Source organism: Mixophyes fleayi, chromosome 3 (assembly GCF_038048845.1).
Source record: "Mixophyes fleayi isolate aMixFle1 chromosome 3, aMixFle1.hap1, whole genome shotgun sequence".
Classification (NCBI taxonomy): Eukaryota; Metazoa; Chordata; class Amphibia; order Anura; family Limnodynastidae; genus Mixophyes; species Mixophyes fleayi.
The window spans coordinates 121,199,716-121,224,203 of NC_134404.1; the positions used below are offsets into that span (position 1 = coordinate 121,199,716).

Sequence of the window (24,488 nt, forward strand, 5' to 3'; positions counted from 1 at the left end):
AAACTCCTCACCCTCACATTCAAGGCCCTCTCCAACGCCACTGCTCCCTACATCTCAAACCTCATCTCCATATATACTCCCTCCCGCTCTCTTTAGAAAACTTGCAAGTCCTCCATGTAACCATTTCACCACGTAGTATACCTCATTCTCTTTCATCTTTCATCTCTCCCACTCTTGCTTCTTGCCCTTATTGCCCTTACATCCACTTACATTGGCTCACTCCAGGTGTCAACTGTTTTTCTGCCCCTTGGTGCAAGATGGAATTGTCTTTGGGCCCTCCCACCCTCCCTTGTATAAGATATTGAAAAGGACATGTACGGTTTAGCAAACCAAGCACTCCAGTGACAAGGACTGCCACTTTTGTGCCTGAAGTGCTTGGTTTGTTTGGGCCCCCACAAAACAAGCTACCAATAGCTTAGCTGCCTTAAGCCCAACAGTGCTGTCATTAAACTCTACATTATTAAACCATGTCTGCTCATGCTGCATCCTTCTCCTCTGTGGATACCTCCCTCTCGTCCCTGAAGAACTGCCAAACTTATGTAGGCACAGAAATTAATATTACAACTGGAGTGTCATTAGATCTGCTTCAGACAGACTGTTACACGGAACGCGGGCAGCATGGAATCCGTCATGTTGGAATACGTTGCATTGAACATAGATTTAAACCAATATATAGATGCAATTAAGGAGACCGTGCGCAAGTTAAAATGTGACTCACCAGATGAGATCTTGGATTTAAGAGAGCTTATACATGTCACTCACCGGACTGTGAGTGCTACTTCTCGTGTGTTTAGGAACCGTGGCCGTCCACCATCCTGAGGGTCTGCGCATGTGCAGCCCTTTCAACCCTTCAGTACATGTTCCTTTTAGTTAATTGGCTGATCAGGCAACACTCCCTATTTAAAGCACCTGTGGTCAATACCTCGTTGCCTGATCTTGGAGTCTCATTCCCCATGAGCCTCTGAAGGTGTTCCTGTGTTTCCTCGTGTATTCAGCTCCTGCTGATTCCTGTTGTTCGTTTGTGGTTTCCAGACCACTTCAACTCTCCTGTGTTTCATCGTGACTGCACCAGCTGATTCCTATCCGCTGCCTCCGTGCTTCTACAGTTTCCAAACCACTTCAACTCTCCTGTGTTTCATCGTGACTGCACCAGCTGATTCCTATCCGCTGCCTCCGTGCTTCTACAGTCTCCAAACCACTTCAACTCTCCTGTGTTTCATCGTGACTGCACCAGCTGATTCCTATCCGCTGCCTCCGTGCTTCTACAGTCTCCAAACCACTTCAACTCTCCTGTGTTTCATCGTGACTGCACCAGCTGATTCCTATCCGCTGCCTCCGTGCTTCTACAGTTTCCAAACCACTTCAACTCTCCCGTCTTTCATCGTGACTGCACCAGCTGATTCCTATCCGCTGCCTCCGTGCTTCTACAGTATCCTGCTCACCTCAACTCTCCCGTGTTTCATCGTGACTGCACCAGCTGATTCCTATCCGCTGCCTCCGTGTATCTGCAGTGTCCTGCTCATCGCAACCCTCCAGTACTCATCGTGTTTGCAGCCAGCCGATCCGCTGTATCCGTGCTTCTACAGCGTTCCTGCTTGTGTCAACTCGCCTGTCTGCATCGGATCAACGCTCCGCTGCTTTCATCTCAGCTAGACCGCTTCAACTCTCCCGTGTTCTCCAGGTGTCCAGTTCTATATACTACTGCTTCCTGAGTATTGTTTACATCCTTGCTGGTCTACCTACCGTGCGCTGCACCTACTTGGTTACCGCTTCCACCCTCCTGGGACTTCGCATCCTGCCGGCCTCCAGCCGTTCAGGTATCCCTGCACCTCTCTCTGACAGCCTGCTCTCCTGAACCACGGTATGCATACTTCTCATTGACTGTGCTGGTGTATTGCATATCTAGCTGGACTGAGTTGTTCTCCTCCGGAGTTTCCTATCCACTGGGACTATTGCTATCATTTGACTGTGTTACCTTTTAGCCTGGATAGTTCTAGTGACTTTGTATATTTGTGCAGTGCTGCTCAGTTATTATTATTGTGTGCATATCATCGTGGGATCAAGTTCAGTGTGCCCGTGTATTCTCTGCATTGCATTTATCTCCCCGTGCTCCTCCTCACTTATATATTTCAGTGGTACAACTTGCTAGAGGCAGACCACTGTTCCCTGTTTTCTGAGTCACCAGTTTCCAGTATCCTTTCACATAGCAGTGGTACAACTTGCTAACGCAGACCACTGACTCCCCGGATACCTTCACCTGGATTCCATTCCTTCACCCAGACAGCGGTACAACTTGCTATACGCAGACCGCTGACTCTCATCACCTCCTCGTTACTCCTGGACATTCCTCCTCACTATAGCAGTGGTACAACTTGCTATACGCAGACCACTGACTACCCTCACGTTTCCTTGTCCATCCAGTTCCTCGTGTACAGTTATCTACCTATTACCAGTGCTGCTAGTCATAGACTTTCCTCGAGCATTCTCTTATCACCTGCTGTCTCCTGTTCCATGATCACCCCGCTACCAGAGTACCATATTACCAACTATACTGCTCTGGTAAGTCTATCATCTGGTGATACCTGGGTAAAGACTCCTAGTGCCCGTGACAGTAAGATCAGGCCATGACAGACCCAGATTCGGAACCTACAGCTAAAGAGATGCTGCAGCATCTGGTTACCCGTATGGAGCAACAGGATGCTCGCCAACAGCTGTTACTACAATGTTACCAGGCGTTAGCCTCCCAAGGAACATCTGGGCCAAATATCACAGCTAATGTTGATGCTCCTGTGCTTTCCTCCGTTTCCCCAGTGCCATCCCAGGTGTCTACGGCTTCTACGCTTCACCTGCCTACTCCGTCAAAGTATGATGGAGACCCCAAAACATGTAGGGGTTTTCTTAATCAATGCTCAGTTCATTTTGAGCTCCAACCTCAAAATTTCTCTACTCATCGTTCCAGAGTGGCCTATCTTATTTCATTGTTTTCTGGACAAGCTCTCGCATGGGCTTCCCCTCTGTGGGAAAGAAACGATCCATTATTACAGGACAGTGCCAAATTTATTTCCACGTTCCGAAGTGTATTCGACGAACCAGGTCGTGTCATCTCCGCTGCATCCAGCATCCTCAGTCTACGTCAGGGTTCTCGTACAGTAGGCCAGTACGTCATTCAATTTAGGATTCTAGCCTCTGAACTTCAGTGGAACACTGAAGCGTTAATTGCCGCCTTCTGGCAGGGGCTCTCCGATAAAATTAAAGATGCACTGACTACTCAAGAACTACCTACTTCTTTAGAAGATTTGATTTCTCTTTGCCATCGTGTAGACATGAGATTTCATGAAAGGGAGTCTGAAAAAACAACTTCAGTTAAAGCACCTCTTCGCTTAACTTCTTAATTTCGTCCAGCTTCATCTCCTGTGATACCCATGGAGATAGGACGCTCCAAATTAACAGCTGAGGAGAGGAACCGAAGAGTAAAGAATAGACTTTGTATCTATTGTGCTGATTCCACACATATGCTCAATTCATGCCCTAAAAAATCGGGAAATGCCAGGCCCTAAATAGTTCTGGAGAGGTGAAGTTAGGGTCCCTGGAGTCCTCTCCATGTTCTACTAAATTAAAAGTCTGCGCTTTTGATGTTACAATTTCCTTCGCTACCAAATCCTTTGAGTCCCAAGCACTTATTGATTCTGGAGCTGCGGGAAATTTTATTTCTAAATCCCTCGTGAATCAATGGTCCCTACCAGTGATTACCCTGAAGACACCTATTACTGTGACTGCTATTGATGGATCACGTCTTATCAATGGTCTCATCACCCAGAGTACGTCTCCAGTAACTCTTCAGATTGGTGTGCTACACCAAGAAGAAATTTCGTTTTTAATTCTTCCTGTTACTACAAGTCCGATTGTTTTAGGCCTTCCATGGCTTCAATGTCATTCTCCCCAGATTGACTGGCGCATTCCTCAAGTTACGTCTTGGGGAGCTGAATGTCATCATCGTTGTCTCTCCCAAGTCGTTCCCCTTAAAATACAGCAATCCTCCATTTCACCTTCCTCACCGGGACTCCCTCCTCAGTATGCTTCATTTGCCGATGTATTTGATGAAACTCAAGCTACATCTGAATACATCCAAGAGAATCTCCAGCGAGGATTTATTCGACCTTCTACTTCTCCCACTGGAGCCGGGTTCTTCTTTGTAAAAAAGAAGGATGGATCACTACGCCCCTGCATAGATTTTCGTGGTTTTAACGCCATTACTATCAAAAATCGGTATCCCATTCCACTGAATACTGAGCTATTTGATCGGATTAAGGGAGCTCGGATCTTTACCAAGTTGGATCTTCGTGGTGCCTACAATTTAATTAGAATCAGGTCCGGTGATGAATGGAAGACAGCTTTCAACACCAGAGATGGGCATTATGAATACTTAGTAATGCCTTTCGGGTTATGTAATGCCCCCGCTGTTTTCCAGGGCTTCATTAATGAGATCTTCCGGAACTTGTTATATGTATGTGTCGTCGTTTATCTGGACGACATATTGATCTTTTCACAGGACCTGCCTTCTCATCACCAACATGTGGCAGAAGTTCTTTCCAGACTCCGGAGAAATTCATTATTCTGCAAACTAGAAAAATGTTCATTCGAGTTGCCCCAGATTCCATTTTTGGGTTATATTGTCTCCGGAGTTGGCCTACAAATAGATCCAGAAAAGGTAAATGCTGTGTTACATTGGCCTCAGCCAACTACTCTTCGTGCCATTCAGCGTTTTTTAGGTTTTGCCAATTACTATAGACGCTTCATTCAAGATTTCTCTTCGATTGCATCTCCTATTGTGGCCCTGACTCGTAAAGGGGTCAATACTAAGCAATGGTCATCTGAGGCTCTTCAAGCCTTTCAGTTTCTTAAAGAGTCCTTCTCCTCTGCTCCCATTCTTCGACAGCCTGATGTGACGCTTCCCTTCTTCCTAGAGGTAGATGCCTCTAATGTTGGTTTAGGAGCCATTCTCTCCCAAAGATCGGAGCAACAAAAATTCCATCCTTGTGCCTTTTACTCTCGGGGTCTTCTGCCTGCGGAGAAGAATTACACCATCGGGGACAAGGAGTTGCTGGCTATTAAAGTAGCATTAAAGAAGTGGAGATACTTGTTGGAGGGAGCTCGTCATCCTGTGACAATTTTCACGGATCATAAGAATTTGTCATATCTACAGTCTGCTCAATGTTTGAATCCTCGTGAAGCAAGATAGTCTCTTTTCTTTTCTCGTTTTGAGTTAATCATAACCTTCAAACCAGCTGCAAAGAATAAAAAAGCAGACGCTCTATCTCGAGCCTTTGTGACGTCCTCAGACGTTGAAGAGGTCCCCAACCACTCTATATTAGATCCCAAATGTGTTTCTCTGGCTGCTTCTTCCACTAAGGTGCTACCATTTGGGAAAACCCTCGTGCCTCCTGCTCTTAGGAAGAAAATCCTTTCGTGGTTTCACTCTTCTCGTTTTTCTGGACACTCTGGTGAACCCAAGACCTTTGAGATCCTCTCTCGAAGTTACTGGTGGCCTTCTATGAGGAGAGATGTCAAAGAGTTTGTAGCCACATGTGAATTATGTTCTCAGTTCAAGACTCCCCGCAGAACTCCAGCGGGTTTGCTTCAACCACTACCCATTCCGTCCAAGCCATGGACCCATATTAGTATGGACTTTGTTACTGATCTTCCGCCTAGTAAAAACTGCAATACTATTTGGGTAGTGGTGGACAGATTTTCGAAGATGGCGCATTTCGTTCCCTTGGCTGGTTTGCCTTCTTCTTCTACTCTGGCTGAATATTTCATCAAAGAAATCTTTCGTATCCATGGATGTCCGTCCGAGATTGTGTCAGATAGAGGAGTACAATTAGTTTCCAGATTCTGGCGGGCCCTTTGTAAGACCTTGGGCATACGATTATCACTCTCATCTTCCTACCATCCTCAATCAAACGGACAAACTGAAAGGGTCAATCAAGATCTTGAGACGTTTATAAGGATGTTCTCGTCAGCCAATCAAGACAACTGGGTAGAATTTCTTCCTTGGGCTGAATTCGCTCATAACAACATGTACCATGAGTCATCTTCCAAAACTCCATTCTTTGTGGTTTACGGTCACCATCCGTCTTTTCCGGAATTTCCTGCCCTCCCTCCCACCCAAGTTCCTGCTGTAGAGACTGTTTGTCAAACTTTCAAAAATATTTGGTCTCAGGTCAAAACCTGTTTAAAGAAGACATCTGCCAGATATAAGTCTTTTGCAGATAAAAAGAGACGGGCTATTCCACCACTGAAAATTGGAGATCGTGTCTGGTTATCTACCAAAAATATTCGTTTGAAGGTCCCATCTATGAAATTCGCTCCTCGTTTTATTGGTCCATATAGGATCATTCAAGTGATAAATCCAGTTTGTTTCAAACTTCTACTTCCTAAGAATCTTCGTATTTCCAACGCCTTCCATGTTTCCTTACTCAAGCCTCTCATCATCAACCGTTTCTCGGTTCCTCCTTCAGCACCTCGGCCAGTTCAAATTCATCAAGAGGAAGACTTTGAGATTACTCATATATTGGATGCAAAAATTTCGCGAGGAATTCTCAGTTTCCTCGTTCATTGGAAGGGCTTTGGTCCTGAGGAGCGTTCATGGATCAAGACTGAAGATCTCAACGCTCCAGCTCTTCTTAAGAAGTTTTATTTCAAGTTTCCGGACAAACGCAGTTCCAGGTGTTCTGTGCCCACCTTTAAAAGGGGGGGTACTGTCACTCACCGGACTGTGAGTGCTACTTCTCGTGTGCTTAGGAACCGTGGCCGTTCACCATCCTGAGGGTCTGCGCATGTGCAGCCCTTTCAACCCTTCAGTACATGTTCCTTTTAGTTAATTGGCTGATCAGGCAACACTCCCTATTTAAAGCACCTGTGGTCAATACCTCGTTGCCTGATCTTGGAGTCTCATTCCCCATGAGCCTCTGAAGGTGTTCCTGTGTTTCCTCGTGTATTCAGCTCCTGCTGATTCCTGTTGTTCGTTTGTGGTTTCCAGACCACTTCAACTCTCATGTGTTTCATCGTGACTGCACCAGCTAATTCCTATCCGCTGCCTCCGTGCTTCTACAGTTTCCAAACCACTTCAACTCTCCTGTGTTTCATCGTGACTGCACCAGCTGATTCTTATCCGCTGCCTGCGTGCTTCTACAGTCTCCAAACCACTTCAACTCTCCTGTGTTTCATCGTGACTGCACCAGCTGATTCCTATCCGCTGCCTCCTTGCTTCTACAGTTTGCAAACCACTTCAACTCTCCCGTGTTTCATCGTGACTGCACCAGCTGATTCCTATCCGCTGCCTCCGTGTATCTGCAGTGTCCTGCTCATCGCAACCCTCCAGTACTCATCGTGTCTGCAGCCAGCCGATCCGCTGTCTCCGTGCTTCTACAGCGTTCCTGCTTGTGTCAACTCGCCTGTCTGCATCGGATCAACGCTCCGCTGCTTTCATCTCAGCTAGATCGCTTCAACTCTCCCGTGTTCTCCAGGTGTCCAGTTCTATATACTACTGCTTCCTGAGTATTGTTTACATCCTTGCTGGTCTACCTACCGTGCGCTGCACCTACTTGGTTACCGCTTCCACCCTCCTGGGACTTCGCATCCTGCCGGCCTCCAGCCGTTCAGGTATCCCTGCACCTCTCTCTGACAGCCTGCTCTCCTGAACCACTGTATGCATACTTCTCATTGACTGTGCTGGTGTATTGCATATCTAGCTGGACTGAGTTGTTCTTCTCCGGAGTTTCCTATCCACTGGGACTATTGCTATCATTTGACTGTGTTACCTTTTAGCCTGGATAGTTCTAGTGACTTTGTATATTTGTGCAGTGCTGCTCAGTTATTATTATTGTGTGCATATCATCGTGGGATCAAGTTCAGTGTGCCCGTGTATACTCTGCATTGCATTTATCTCCCCGTGCTCCTCCTCACTTATATATTTCAGTGGTACAACTTGCTAGAGGCAGACCACTGTTCCCTGTTTTGTGAGTCACCAGTTTCCAGTATCCTTTCACATAGCAGTGGTACAACTTGCTAACGCAAACCACTGACTCCCCGGATACCTTCACCTGGATTCCATTCCTTCACCCAGACAGCGGTACAACTTGCTATACGCAGACCGCTGACTCTCATCACCTCCTCGTTACTCCTCGACATTCCTCCTCACTATAGCAGTGGTACAACTTGCTATACGCAGACCACTGACTACCCTCACGTTTCCTTGTCCATCCAGTTCCTCGTGTACAGTTATCTACCTATTACCAGTGCTGCTAGTCATAGACTTTCCTCGAGCATTCTCTTATCACCTGCTGTCTCCTGTTCCGTGATCACCCCGCTACCAGAGTACCATATTACCAACTATACTGCTCTGGTAAGTCTATCATCTGGTGATACCTGGGTAAAGACTCCTAGTGCCCGTGACAATACACGAGAGCTATGCTTCAGAAGAATAATACAGAAGAGGTCCTGAGGCAGGAAGATAAATATGTCCAATTTTAAGAACAGCTAAGAGACCTGAGAAAGCAAATGGATGTGTCACCGGTCCCTGCAGAGTAAGCTTTGGAAGATGAAGACAAGGAGATCGCTATCATCCAGACCACTCCTATAACACAGGTGGAGATGGTGAACCCAGTGAAAAACAAAGTATGTAGTCACACGTACAAGAGTAAAGCAATTGAAAGAATAATTGAAAACAAACTTCAGAAGGGTAAATCCGACAGTTGTTCAAAAATTGGCTGTGATCACTCTGACATGAGTATATCGGATCTTGTTCCAGACAATGCACTAAAAGGAGCCATTGACAATCACATCAAAAAGCAAGGTCATCACTGAGCTTCGAACCGACCACAATCCCCCAAAAATTTAAATATAGCTAGGTACCTTTGAAGTAAAGTGCAGATTACAAACACTTTGTGCAATACTGATGAAACAGCAGCAAAGTGGAAGGTTTGAGTAATGCATATACACGTCTATTTAGGCATCCATGTTTACATTATGTCACAGCTGAGTATCTGTCTGTACCCGGATTGGATTGTGTCTCTGGAGCTGGACTGGTAATTACGTGGACAAAGCTAGGTGGCCTGATAATGTTCACCTGCATGTAGTGAAAGGACTGGTGCCAATGATGATTACACTAGCAGAGGAGAGCAAACAGGAACAGGATTGCTGGACCGGACTGGAACCGGAATGCTGGACCGGACTGTAAATGGAATGCTGGAACCGTAATGCTCAAAGAGGATTGGTGTAACTGCACTGGAACCGGAATGCTGTAACCAGAATGCTGGAAGAGAATTGCTGTAACCGGACTGGAACCGGAATGCTGTAACCTGAATGCTGGAAGTGGATCGCTGTAACTAGACTGCAACTGGAATACAGTAACCAGATTGCTGTAAGTGAATCGCTGTAACCGGAATGCTGTAACCAGACTGGAACCGGAATACAGTAACTGGAATGCAACCAGAGTGCTGGAATCGGGCAGGAGCCAGAATGCAGACTGAACTGTCAGAGCTGGATTAATAGCAAGAATGTAGCAAGATAGATAACAAGACTGTGAACTGCTGGGAACCAGGTTGACATTTGAAAAGGAAACGTTGCACTGACAACAGGTAAGGGCTCCAGGAAGTCCTTTTATAGTTGTTGTTGATTCCTGATTGGAGACTGCACTCAGCTGGGCAGAAGCAGCACTCATAGTTGCTGAGATGGATCAGGTGACTAAATCCAAGATGGCAGCTCCCATGAACTGCTTTTGGAGGGAATCTGAAATGGAAGCTGTTATCACCTGATTGGCTGAGATGAATCATGTGACCGAAACCAAAATGGCCACCACCATACTCTGATTCTGGATGGATCTCTGGAGTGGAGACAAACTAGACAGCATCTTAAAGAGGGGTCTGAAACCAGCAGAGCCTGAGGACCGCAGTGACAACTTGGAAAAGCAGTGAAAATGTAAGTGACAGAACCTGAGAGCCTGGTGTATGACAGTACCCCCTTTTGAGGGTGAACCCTGAACAGCTCTTGGGCTTCAAAGGGAATTTTGCATGTAAGATACGTACCAAGAGTGGAGCATATACATCAGTGGCTTTAATCCAGGCTCATTCTTCTGGACTGTAACACCTCCAATCAATATGGTACTGAAGATGACCATGACGAATACATGAATCAAGTATCCTTTCCACTTCATACTCGACTCCTCGTTGAGTTCGTATTTTAGGAGTCTTAGGGACTGCAGAATGAAACCTATTGAGATCCAAAGGTTTCTACAAGGATATGTGGAAGCAATTTGGGATTCGTAGATATGGAGGAAATTTGAGTTTGCAAGCTACTGGGTTGATGACTCGCTCTATGGAAAATGGACCAATGTAGCGAGGGGCAAATTTCATGGAAGGTACCTTAAGCCTCAGGTTGCAAATGGAAAGCTAGACTTTATCCCCTAGTTTGAGACTGGGTATTGCTCGACGTTTGTGATCAGCAAATTTTTTGTAATTGGAGGAAGCCTTTAACAGGTAAGAACGGACTTCCTTCCATAATTTAGAGAACTGACGTAATGTGTTATTCTGTAGATTATAAAAAGGGGTGTAGACCCAGAGGAGGAGTGGTACTGATTATTGTGGGAGAATTCTGCCCAGGGCAAGAGTTCTATCCAGTTGTCTTGTGAAGATGAGATAAATATGCGAAGAAAAGTTTCTAAATCCTGATTCACCCTCTCAGTTTGGTCATTAGTTTGGGGGTGATAGGCATACGAAAGCTTGAGCTTCACTTGAAGAGCTGAACACAAAGACCGCCAGAACTTGGCCACAAACTGGACCCCACGATCGGAGATTATTTCTGACGGCAAGCCATGAAGCCTGAAAATCTCCTGAATAAATAACTAAGCCAGCTTTGGGGTGGAGGATAATCCAGTGAGAGGGACAAAATGGGCCATCTTGGAGAATCTGTCAAATACAACCCAGATGTTGTAGTTGACAGATTAGAAACTGGTAGATCAGTAATGAAGTCCATAGACAGATGAGTCCAGGGTTGGTGAAGAATAGACAATGGTTGAAGTTGGCTGAAGTTGTCTGGCGAGATATTTTATGTTGGGCACACCTGGAACAGGAAGCTATGATTTCTTGGATGTCCTGCTTGAGAGTAGGCCACCAATAGGATCTTTGGAGAATTTGAAAGTCTTCTGAACTACAGAATGTCCGGAAGATCGGGAGGCATGAGCCCATTGAAGCAAATTCTTGCGAAGTTCTGGAGCTCCAAACTTTTTCCCCAGACGTGGGGTAGGAACAATATTGGTAGTAGAAAATGACACAGTATCGATGATGGGACTTTTTGGGTGAGGCAAAGATACTCATCTTGAACCATGGAACGAGAAAGAGCATCGGCCTTACAATTCTGGGATCCTGGCTGGTAGGTTACTTTGAAGTCGAACCTGGAAAAAACAAGGCCCATTAAGCTTGTCTTGGATTGAGACAGTGGGCTGACTTTAGGTACAGAAGGTTTTTATGATCTGTAATGACAGAGATGGGATATTTGGCACCTTCCAACAAATGTCTCCATTCTTCCAAAGCCAACTTAATGTTTAATAATTCTTGATCTTCTATAGAGTAGTTTTTCTCTTCCGGCACAAATTTGCGAGAAAAATAGCCACAGGGATGCAGATATCCATCTTCAAAACGTTGAGATTAACAGCACCTACACCTACTGCAGAGGCATTCACTTCCAGGATAAAAGGTCGGGATAAATCAAGCTGGCAAAGAACTGGAGACGAAATGAAGAGTTGTTTAATGCAATCGAATGCTGCCTTAGCTTCTTCAGACCAATTGAAGGGATCGAACACTTTTTTGGTAAGGGCTGTGATTGTAGCCACATGAGTGGAGAATTTTTTAATGAATTTTCTGTAATAGTTTGCAAAACCCAAAAAGCGTTGGACCATCTTGAGAGTGGTTGAAAGAGGAAAGTTGAGAATCGCCTTGAGCTTCTCTGGGTCCATCTGCAAGTCAGTACCAGAAATAATATAACCCAAGAAGGAGATGGATGGGACTTCAAAGGTGCATTTCTCCAATTTACAAAAGAGTCGGTTGGTACAGAGTCATAAAAGAACCTCCTTGACAAGAGTACGATGTGATTCCAGATTATTGTCGAAAATAGGGATTTTGTCCAGGTAAACGACAACTGTTTTGTAGAGAATGTCACGGAAAATTTCATTGACATAATGCTGAAATACCGCTGGGGCATTACTCAAAACAAATGGAATGACTAGGTACTCATAGTGCCTATCACGAGTGTTAAAAGCGGTCTTCCATTCGTCCCCGGCACGAATTCGAATTAAATTGTAAGCTCCTCTTAAATCTAATTTGGTGAAGATAGTGGCTCCTCTGACATGACCAAACAATTCTGTGATTAAGGGCAAAGGATAACGATTTTTGATGGTAATGTCGTTCAAACCTCTATAGTCAATGCAGGGGCAGAGACCGACATCTTTTTTCTTCACATAAAAGAAACCTGCTCTGGCAGGTGAGGAAGATGGACGGATAAATCCCTTCTCGAGGTTTTCCTGGATGTATTTAGACATTGATCTAGTCTCAGGGAGAGAGAGCGGGTAGGTACGCTACCTACAGGGTGTCTTCTCTTGCATCAAATCGATAGGACAATCCCAATCTGTGGTGGTAGGCAGTTAGCAGCAGCTTTACTGAAGACATTGCAGAAGTCCCTGTAAGGCAAGGATGGAAGCTCTTGACCAGAGGAGACTGTGGTTCGAAGTGGTATGACACACTGGAGGAAAGAGTCCTTACAAGACACACCCCAGGGTGTAATCTGAGACATAGTCCAATCAATCTAGGGGTTATGTAACCGGAGCCAAGGTAAACCTAGAACTAAGGAATGTAAGGTTTGGGAATGATAAGAAGCTTAAGCAATTTTGAGTGCAGAACACCCACTCTAATCTTGAGAGGATTAGTCTGGTGGGTGAGAATACTATTTGAAATGCGACTTCCATCCACTGCCGTGATGTAGCACGGTCGAGGTAACAGCTCTGTGGGTAATCGCAATTCTTGAACCGCTGTGGCAGTAATGAAGTTTCCAGAGGCACCAGAATCAAGAAGAGCTAAGAGGTTCTTGGCTCAGTGAGCATGTTCAAGAGTGATTGACTACTCCTAACTTAGCTCTCCATCACTGGTTAAGAGCCTGAGTTTTCCAGATGCTTGGGGCAGAAATCAAGTAAGTTTCTCAGAGCTGAACAGTAAAGGCATAAGTTTGCCGGTTGGCATCTCTGACGCTCCTCTTTGGTTAAACGAGAGCGGTTCACCTGCATGGGCTTAATCGCTTGGCAGTGAGGACTGACGGGACTGAAACTGGTGATGCGGCTTAAAACTTTCACCCCTTCCTTTCTTCAGGGCACATTTCCGAAAGCATAAATCAACTTTAGTACACAGCGAAATTAGTTCATCAAGTGTAGAAGACAGATCACGAGTAGATAGCTCATCCTTAATTTTATCAGACAAGCCACCCCAGAAGGCTGCAATTAGGGCCTCATCATTCCACTTCAACTCAGAAGCTAATATATGGAACTGAACCAGGTATTGGCCTACAGGATGAAAGCCTTGTCAAAGGCATAGAATTTCTAAGGATGCTGATGTGGTTCTGCCAGTTTCATCAAAGATCCGATGGAAGGGCGCAGTGAATCCAGAACATGAGGAAAACAAGGGATCTGCTCTTTCCCACAATGGTGATGCCCAGGCTAATGCTTCTCCTGAAATGAGGGAGAAAATGTACACAACTTTTGCTTTTTCCGTGAGGAAATTGCTGGGCAGTAGCTCTAAATTAATCTCACATTGATTCAGGAACCCCTGCACAGTTTTGGAGCACCATCAAATGTGGCAGGAGTTGGCAGATGAAGACGAGAAGCCATGGAAGGAACTTGAACAGGTGGAGCTTGTACATAAAGAAAAGAGTCACCTGAACTGAGAGTAGTTTGAATGCTATCCAGGTGGGAGAACAATTCTTGAAGGAACTGCATGATTTGTCCCTGTGCGGTTTCCTGGCTCATGAGCCGATTCACCAGGCTTTGCATTGAGCCCGCTCTTTGGGGCAGATCACCAGCGGAATTCATTAGGCCAGTACAAACTGAGTGTGGGCGCGGCGATTTTGGATTCGGTCACATGATTCCTTTCAGACAATCAGGTGATAACAGCTTCCATTTCAGATTGTGTGTGACACATTTCTTCTGCAAGAAATGTTGTTCTTTGTTAGAAAAACTGTTGCCTTTATACAGTTAATAAAAATAAAATATTAATCCTCCACTATTCTTTGGATGTTGATAGTAGGCTCAATTAGAGTTACGCCAGAGTTGTCACTAATTTTGGTCAATTCTTTACAGTAGACCAGACCAGATGTCAAAAAGTTGTGTTGAGTCATCTGCATCATCAATGGGTGTCTTGGTGAAAGCTAAGTTTTGCAAAGCACACAACACTATATAGCACATGTATGTAATATTAGAACACAGCGGTAGCTCAAAGGAAAAGTGATGCAAGAAGGAATTATCCTCCCACTCAACCTTATATTGGATCTTAAAAAGGACATGCACACTTTAACAAACCAAGCACTTCAGCGACAAGGAGTGCCACTTTTGTTGCTGAAGTGCTTGGTTTGTTTGGGCCCCACAAAACAAGCTAACAATGGGCTTAAGGCACCTAAGCTAACAGTGCTGTTAATGAACTCTACTGTGGCAAGATGTTGTTGCCATCATCCTCAGCCTCATCCTAACCCTTAGCAGTGTGTACATCATCCTCACACATTATTAATTCATCCCCGCTGGAATCCACCATTACAGAAGTCTCTGTACTATGATGCAATTGGCGGTAAAGGCTATCCTCGTGGAATTTGTAGTTCATTTTGATGAACATCATCTCTTCCACAATTTGAGGAATTAGCCTCCTACGCCGATCACAGACAAGTTTCCCGGCTGTGCTGGAAACTCATTCCGAGTACATACTAGAGGGTGGCCAGCTTAGGTATTGCAAAGCGAGTTGGTACATGGGTCTTCAATTTCCCTTTTTTTTTTCTCCTAGTATGTAAAGGGACTGTCTGATGTGTCTATTTCTATACTGTCATTAAAATAATCCTCCACCATCATTTGGATGTTGATAGTAGGATCAGGTGGAGTTACGGCAGAGGTGTCACAACTTTTAGACCAGGCCAGATGTCAAAATGTTGTGCAGATTCATCTGCATCATCCCTGGGTCTCTTGAGAAAGCACATTTTTTTCCTAGCAGCAGTTGCGTAAGAAACTGACGGAGGAGACACCGTCCTGTCATATATCACTTGAGGTGTCATCTTGCTCACCAGGAGCTCCTTGCATCTCTTCAGATCTTGATCAGTTGGAAACAAAGAGAAGACTTAGCTCTTAAACCTAGGAACAAGCACAGTCGCCAAAATGTGGTGATCCGATTTCAAGATTTTGTTAACTCTTGGATCCTGGCAAAGCGAATAAAGTACTTGATCTACAAGTCCGACATATTTAGCCTAATTTCTTTGTTTGAGCTCCTCCATTAGTTTTCTCTTAGCAATGGAGCACTCCTCTTTGTCTGTTACCTATATAACACTTCTGAATTTCCCTGCAAATTCAGAGGAAAAGCCTGCAAGGACTAGTATTTGCATTTCAGCAATGAGAATTAGCAACGCAGCTCTCCTTTTTGTGTTACCTATAACACACTGTTTGAGTCAGAATGACAAGGTCTTGCATCATCATGACTGACCTTACAAGAAGATGTCCCACTGACAGTTGCAGAACTAAAGCTCATAGAGAAAGGCAAAGGCCTGATTCTTTCTTTGCCACTGCATGTGTAGAATGGCATGTTGGCAATTTTATTTTTTTGGGCACTTAACGATGCCTTGATTACAGGAGTTTTTTTCTTGACCAAGGTAAAAGATGTTTTTTTGCCATTTTTGTTTGCCGTGCTTAAAAACACTATTTACTTTTGCATAGGCTTTACCAGATGATATACAGGGATTACTATCATCATGACTGGTGGCAGCAGCTGCTTGGTACTCCTGCTCTTCCGTGTACTGCTGTGAATCCATTTTGATAACACCCTACAATTTTTGGTGCAAATTCAGTAAAAAGTCTGCATGGACTAATATATTATATTTGTATTTCAGCAATGAGAAATTCAGCAATGGAGCTCTTGTCTTTGGGTGTATATAACACCCTACACTTACTGGTGAAAATTCAGAAAAAAGCCTGCAAGGACTTGTATATTTGTATTTCAGCAATGACAAAATTAGCAACTCAGCTCTTCTCTTTGGGTGTATATAACACCCTACACGTATTGGTGCAAATTCTGACAAAAAGCTTGCTAGGACTTGTATATTTGGATTTCCCTAATGACAATTAGCAAAGAAGCTTTGTTGAACACTGCTACCACCCTCCTCTTTCACTTCTGTACGTTTGCCGGCCCAACTGCTCTCACTCTATCCTACTCATTCTATATCCCTCTCTCAAATGGCGCTAGATCACCGTGGAGGGTGGTATTTATAGCTTCCAAAACTCGCGAGATCCGAGATCCGACGATGTTACGATGATGTTTTGCCTCGTTTTGGAATCTGAGAAAGCGCGAAAGTACCGAGCTGACTCGGTTCCCCTAAGTTCAGGTGGGCTCGGTTTTCGTGAAACCGAGCCCGCCCATCTCTACTTTCTATGTGTGGTCTTTAAAGTTGTTTAAGACATATGATGTATCTCTGAGATATATTGTTGTTTTGCTAATGTATGGTTGTAGGAACATGTCTATATAGTGTTGACATTACCTCTCCAATTTTCTCTGCTGGCTTTATAATTATTTGGTAATCCCTTTTTAGTGAGTTTTAAATTTTTTGTTTATTGTCTAAAAGTTGTAGATCTTGTTTAACTAGTTTTTCAAAGAGTGTGAATACATTGCCTTTCTGTGTGCAGGGGTAAAATTTAGATTTAGGTTTAAGTGTGGTATGTTAATATAATTATTATTAATATTATTATTTATATGGTGCCACATTTCTTCAACAGCTCTGAACGGTGGGTGGGACGGAATGTGAAAACATGACTGATAAATTAACATGACATAGTATAAAACAATAAATGTAGCAAGATATAATATAAGTATAACATGACAATATAGCATATTAGTTGGCAAGACTTAAAAAGACATAACAAGTACCAAACACAACAGTACAGGCTTAACAGAGAGCATTTGGAGGAGGTCAAGGGAGCGACATGGCAGCAAGGTAGAGCAAGAGAAGACTGGCTAAAAGGATAGTTAGAGGTCAAGCATAGGGGAGGAGGCAAGATACTGTGCATGGAATGAAAGTAAGAGCAAGAGAGTGGGATGTCACAGAGACATAAGTATAGGGGGGATATTTGTCCCTAAGTGCTTACATTTTAAGAGAAGGACAGAAAATGGGTCAGGCTGTGGATTTGTAGGCTTTAATGAAAAGGTGGGTTTTAAGAGCATATTTGTAGCTTTTCAAGCAGGGGGAGAATCTGATAGTACAAGGAAGAGCGGGTGTTTAGATGATTTGTCTTTATCTTTGTGGTTGGTTTGCCAAAGTTATCTTTCCATGGCTGTTTTTGTGGAGTATCTTTTGAGTATTAATATTATGCAGAGTTTGCTTGTATCTATGAATGTGTCATAGATCCATATGTTATTCGGGTGAATGTCAGTCCCTTTTTGAGTTCTAATCAAGAGAGAGAGAGCTCATAATCTATTGGGAAAGAGCAGAGTTGAAAAAGAGAGGAGCGCGTGTGTGACTCGTGTGTTTAGTGTCTTACTCCTGAAGTTCAAGATAAATGATTTGATTACATTGAGTTTAGTTCCTGTCACTCTATGTAAAAGCAGCACCTTTGCTAGTTCGGTCTGGAGTACTCAGGTTTCTGTTAAAACCCTGAAAAAGAGTTATAAGGCCATATTGCCAAATCCATCATTCTAAAATGAAAAATATTATTTACAAATAAAGAACATTGAACCAATCCTTCCAGGAGTGTGCATCCCAGGAAATTCACCCATCTGACCATATGATGGTTGTTTTATAGCAAAAGGGCCTGAATGCCACACTATCATTGAGTTCACCATGAACTGTCTTTGTACCAGAGTGTTCTAGAGGAAAATGTTATTCCATCTGTCCGACAACTGAAGTTTGGACAAAATGAAATCATGCAGCAGGACGATATACATAAGCACACCAGAAATTCTACAAAGAAATGACTGGAAACAGCAGGGATTTTGGAATGGCCAAGTCAATGTCAATGTCCAGACCATAACACTGTTGAGATGCTATAGTGGAGCATTATGTAGTGGAACATTATGAGAGCTGTAAAATGAATACCTTCAAATATCAATGAACTGAAACAGTGTTGTAAAGAGGAGTATGCTGAACCCTGGGATGTGCTAACTTTTTCCATACATATCCACTTCATGCTTGTTGATTATTACTTATGCCTTGAAATGTAAAAACACAGATTTGAAAGAGAATGTATTTTCTTTTTGGCATGACTGTAGATCTCAAATGACACTTACATTAAGTCCAGAAAAAAATATCTTGCACCACTCAGTTTGATGGAAATTATACACCGTTTGGGATAACGGTGTAAAGTTAAATTTCTGCATCTAGGTAAGGACGCTAAAGAAAAATGAGGATCTGAATGGTTATGAATGCTTTTAAACGACAGACTTGCATTGATACCATAGCACTTACCTGTAAGTGCTAAGTTTTTCCCTAGAGTTTTGAATTAGCCTATGAGATTTAGGGTGAGGGGTTTCATAGTTTATATAGGGAATAGGTCACTGGCAGTTTTTCCTCTTTCTATTCAGGATTGTATTGGGCGGCCAGACATCCGGCGGCTCAGGAACCACCTCCAAGTAATACCCCAATGCAGGTGCAGCGGTTTAGTAGACGGGGAATGTGCTGGGACACTTTTAGAGGGATGATTGCTAGCATGATAGACAGTAAACAAGCCCCTGATATTATTATTATTATTATTCATTTAGGGTGTAATGATCTGGGCAACAGAAAAAGCATTGACCTCATATGGAGGATTATTGCTGATCTACAATTATTAGCGCTTAGATGGCCAAAAATGAAGGTTTGCTGGTTCGATATTGTCCCGCGTCTTGGAAAAAATTGGAAAGAGGATTGCGGAGGTTTGGTCATGGATAACCTCAGATGTCGGGTTAATAGAGCTGTGAATACATTCCTGACGTCTTCAAAAGGATGGTCAATACAGCATCCGGACATTAAGTTTTGTCACACACACCTTTATAGGTCAGACGGGGTACATCTTAATGACACAGTTATATCCTTGTTTGTAGGTCTTATTTTTGATTTTTTTGGCGACTTTCTAGGGTCATTATGGTGGCGGGCTGTCAGTCCTTTGGTTGGACGTCAGTGTTGGTGGCAAAGCGGTGCAGCCAGCGGTTTATTACTTGGGCACAAAATTTATGTTCGGCCGCAGTGGGCTTCACCTTTCGCTCTAGTCTCTTCAGGGTCATTTGTGTAGGTGCCCGGGGTATCGTTTGGGGAAGCGTGCCTCTGGGGCCTGAACGGGCAGAGTCTTTCTGATGCCTTTAATGTAGCGCCGGGATTCAGGGCCGGCTGGCCACCCCAAGTTAATGTTTAGTATTGACTGGTAGCTGTTACTGCACTTACTTTCGTTGCCACCATTTCTTCTTTGATATACAGTCAAGTCCATAAATATTGGGACATCGACACAATTCTCATATTTTGGGCTCTATACACCACCACAATGGATTTGAAATCAAACTAACAAGATGTGCTTTAACTGCAGACTTTCAGCTTTAATTTGAGGGTGTTTACATCCAAATCAGGTGAACGGTGTAGGAATTACAACGGTTTCTATATGTGTTTTCCACTTTTTAAGGGACCAAAAGTAATGGGACAATCCACTCAAAAGCTATTTCATGGACATGTGTGGGCTATTCCTTTGTTATTTCATCATCAATTAAGCAGGTAAAAGGACTGGAGTTGATTCTAGGTGTGACATTTGCATTTGGAATCTGTTGCTGTCGACTCAATATGAGATCCAAAGAGCTGTCACTATCAGTGAAGCAAGCCATCATTAGGCTGAAAAATCAAAACAAACCCATCAGAGAGATAGCAAAAACATTATGTGTGGCCAAATCAACTGTTTGGAACATTCTTAAAAAGAAAGAACGCACCGGAGAGCGCAGCAACACCAAAAGGCCCAGAAGACCACGGAAAACAACTGTGGTGGATGACAGAAGAATTTTTTCCCTGGTGAAGAACAACCCCTTCACAACAGTTGGTCAAATCAAGAACACTCTCCAGGAGGTAGGTGTATATGTGTCAAAGGCAACAATCAAGAGAAGACTTCACAAGAGTGAATATAGAGGGTTCACCACAAGATGTAAAACATTTGTGAGCCACAAAAACAGGAAGACCAGATTAGAGTTTGGCAAACAACATCTAAAAAAGCCATTACATTTCTGGAACAACATCCTATGGACAGATGAGACAAAGATCAACTTGTACCAGAGTGATGGGAAGAGAAGAGTATGGAGAAGGAAAGGAACTGCTCATGATCCAAATCATACCACCTAATCAGTGAAGCATGGTGGTGGTAGTGTCATGGCGTGGCCATGTATGGCTGCCAATGGAACTGGTTCCATGTATTTATTGATGATGTGACTGCTGACAAAAGCAGCAGGATGAATTCTGAAGTGTTTTGGGCAATATTATCTGCTCATATTCAGTCAAATGCTTGAGAACTCATTGGACGGCGCTTCACAATGCAGATGGACAATGACCCGAAGCATACTGCAAAAGCAACCAAAGGCTAACAAGTGGAATGTTATGCAATGGTCAAGTCAATCACCTGACCTGAATCCGATTGAGCATGCATTTCACTTGATGAAGACAAAACTGAAGGGAAAATGTCCCAAGAGCAAGCAGGAACTGAGGACATTTTCAGTAGAGGCCTGGCAGAGCATCACCAGGGATGAAACCCAACGTCTGGTGATGTCTATGCGTTCCAGACTTCAGGCTGTAATTACCTGCAAAGGATTTGCAACAAAGTATTAAAAAGTGAAAGTTTGATGTAGGATTGTTTAGTTTGTCCCATTAGTTTTGGTCCCTTAAAAAGTGTGAGGCACATATAGAAACCGTTGTAATTCCTACACTGTTCACCTGATTTGGATGTAAATTCCCTCAAATTAAAGCTCAAAGTCTGCAGTTAAAGCACATCTTGTTTGCTTCATTTCAAATCCATTGTGGTGGTGTATAGAGCCCAAAATATGAGAATTGTGTCAATGTCCCAATATTTATGGACTTGACTGTATTACAAATTAAAACTGTGACCTTAGGGCTCTATTTCTGGTTTAATTAGCTTAGTTGATAACGTGAGGGGAAAAGGTTTTTAGGTGCTGTGGGGGATGTCAGTCATTAGCGTTTATAATAGTACAGAGATCAATTGTTGTGACTGTTTAAAATGTATAAGAAATGCTGCAGTAGAGTTTACACGGCTATTTAGCCAATGCTGTGCAAACAACACTGTACAGTAGTCTGGACTAATAAGAGTCACAGATATTTTCCTCCTGTACAATACAGAAGGAATGATTGTCCGAGAGCTGTAAACTCATTTCCCAAGGCTATTTTTGATATTTGCTGATTGGTTTCTCAACATCCCATGCACTTTGACTAGTCTATTTATGCAGTGAGTGTTAGTTGTTTGCTGAAATCACAAGTAATTCTGGAAATAATTCACTCAGGGCAAAGCTCTAAAATACAGATTTCAGAATTGTCTAAACCAATTTGCCTATATCTAGTTCTCAGTTAAAACCAAACAACTTTACTTCACCACTATAATAAGTGTACTTGGCTACTGTAAAAGTATACAGTAATAAGCTTCATTTTAGAAAATATGCAGGAGTTGTTTGCAAATCATTCAACCAAAGCATTACAATCCACATAAATGAACACGATGTACAATACTACAATACAATTTTTTTTAAAGAGTGTAAATGTGCCACACACGTGCTGTTTTGTAATGCAGCTTTCAAAATGTAACATTTTATAAAGCGGGGTAGAATGTGGAGTTATTTGAGTGGGGACGAGCTCAAGAGATGGCAGTAATTAGGAGTCATCCTATGTATTCAATGGACACATTTTTCAAATTTCAGGAGCACTTTTACAGGAAATTGCACTTAGATCAATGGCATTCAAACACACAAAGAGACAAGTTTAACAAAGGTAGTGTCAATATTCTGGGTCTCTGATTAATGTAAGGCATAAATAAGTGTTATTTTTATCATTTTTAAAAGCTGAAATCAATGAAGGAGGTGGCTGTAAAGTAGAAGGATGCAGGACTTTAAAGTAACATTTTAATCATGCACATGCAATGCAAACCAGAAGAAATAAGTGCAGATTGATTTTCCAAGGTGGTTTCATATACCAGGATGTTGGTGTGAACCTATAATTGTGCTATGTGGACAGTTGGGTGTATTTGTGCAAATAGAGAGCTTTGTATTTTTTTCGCAGAAGACTTTTCATAAAGTGGTTAGCACTTTTGCCTTATAGCACTGGGGTCATGAGTTCAATTCCCGACCATGGCCTTATCTGTGAGGAATTTGTATGTTCTCCCCGTGTTTGCATGGGGTTTCCTCCGGGTGCTCCGGTTTCCTCCCACACTCCAAAAACATACTGGTAGGTGAATTGGCTGCTAACAAATTGACCGTAGTCTGTGTGTGTGTCTGTCTGTGTGTGTGTGTGTGTGTGTGTGTGTGTTAGGGAATTTAGACTGTAAGCCCCAATGGGGCAGGGACTGATGTCAGTGAGTTCTCTGTACAGCGCAGCGGAATTAATGGCGCTATATAAATAAATGGTGATGATGATGATGATAACGCTAATTGCAATTTAAAGGAAAAATATAGAATTACTGACTATTTACAGTCATGGCCAAAATTTCTGAGAATGACACAAATATTGGTTTTCACAAAGTTTGCTTCTTCAATGTTTTTAGACCTTTTTGTCAGATGCTGCTATGGTACACTGAAGTAAATTTACAAGCATTTCATAAGTGTCAATATTGACTCTTTGCATAAACTTAATGTAATTGTCAATAAAAGCCTTTGACACTTATGAAATGTTTGTAATCTTACTTCATTATACCATTGCAACATCTGACAAAAAGGTCTAAAAACACAGAAGCAGTGAATTGAAAACCAATACTTGTGTCATTCTCAAAACGTTTGGCCATGACTGTACTGTAAAAAAGTATACAAAGCCCAATATTGTCTAGAAGAGGCAGATAAAAAATTGTAATTACCTCTACAGGTTCGATACATTATTGTGCAGAAAACTCGTTATGTTTGGAATCCATCAGAAGGTTTATTTCAGAAAATTGGGTAAGTTTAATTTATAGGGGTAATCTTAATCAGTATTCTGTCTTTGAAATATGTAATACAATGTATTTATTTCTTTTTTAAGGGTTCTGGAAGAAAGTTGCTCATGTTCCAATATACATACAAAGTATGGATTGGGCTTGAGTAGCGAAGAACGAAATGCCAGGTATTTATATAATATGCTAATATGAGTCATTTAACTGCAGGTTCTATTTACTTTAAACAGAAAATCAGGGCATCCTTTGAATACAAAATGTATTCACCCTCTATAAGCTAAACTTCTCCCATATGCTGCTTAATACCAAATGCAAAACAGGAGTTATGAGGACCCGCAATGTCAAACTGAGACTTCACAGCTCTACTAGAGACATGTTCATCTACCACGATCTTCTCTATTGCCTTTATAAAACAAAGCAATAAGCAGATATTAATTTTATAATGAAATACAAATACTGCCTGAATACATCAACATGCAGATAGTTTCATGGGAAAGGAGGGCGACTTAGAGGCAGATATTTTTTGTTATTTTAAGCTGTTTTGCCACATGACATGTTTAGGGATGACTATGGCTACAATTCTATAGTCAGGGCCTGATTAAGATTTGCACGGGGCTCCAGATCAAGTAACGTGTTGTGGCCCCCCGCCACAGTTTTCTTGTGCACATAGCCACAATTTGTCTGCTTGTGAATGACTTTTTATCCATGAAATCACCCACCTCCACATTTTGTGGCCAACTAATGATGCCTTTTTGCTGAAGGAGCCAGTTAGATTTTGGGGACCCTCTTGTACGGGAGTCCTGTAATTACTTGTTGTCCGACTATAATCTGGCTCTGGCTATACATACAGTCTTGTTACATACTGAAGATGTATGGTATAAAAATTTAATTGTTTCAATAAACTGGAACACATGAAATTCCCTTATCATACTAGAATAGTGGAGAGTCAACATCACTCAAGCAAATGTGTGTTTAGTGGATATTAATGTGCATAAAATATGACTCATGACATATGTCTATTTCAGTGATATATTCACCATGACTGTCATTTATATTTCTACTTCAACAG

General features: G+C 42.8%; 1 protein-coding gene across 1 annotated transcript in view; it reads left to right on the forward strand.

The window, feature by feature from the left end:
• LOC142143178 (putative cation-transporting ATPase 13A4) overlaps positions 1–24,488 on the forward strand; it is a 132,364-nt gene that overhangs the window by 27,899 nt on the left and 79,977 nt on the right. The window contains exons 4-5 of the mRNA XM_075200886.1: positions 23,356–23,426; positions 23,509–23,589. Of these exons, the coding sequence (XP_075056987.1) occupies positions 23,356–23,426; positions 23,509–23,589 (152 nt within the window). The remainder of the gene's footprint in view (positions 1–23,355; positions 23,427–23,508; positions 23,590–24,488) is intronic.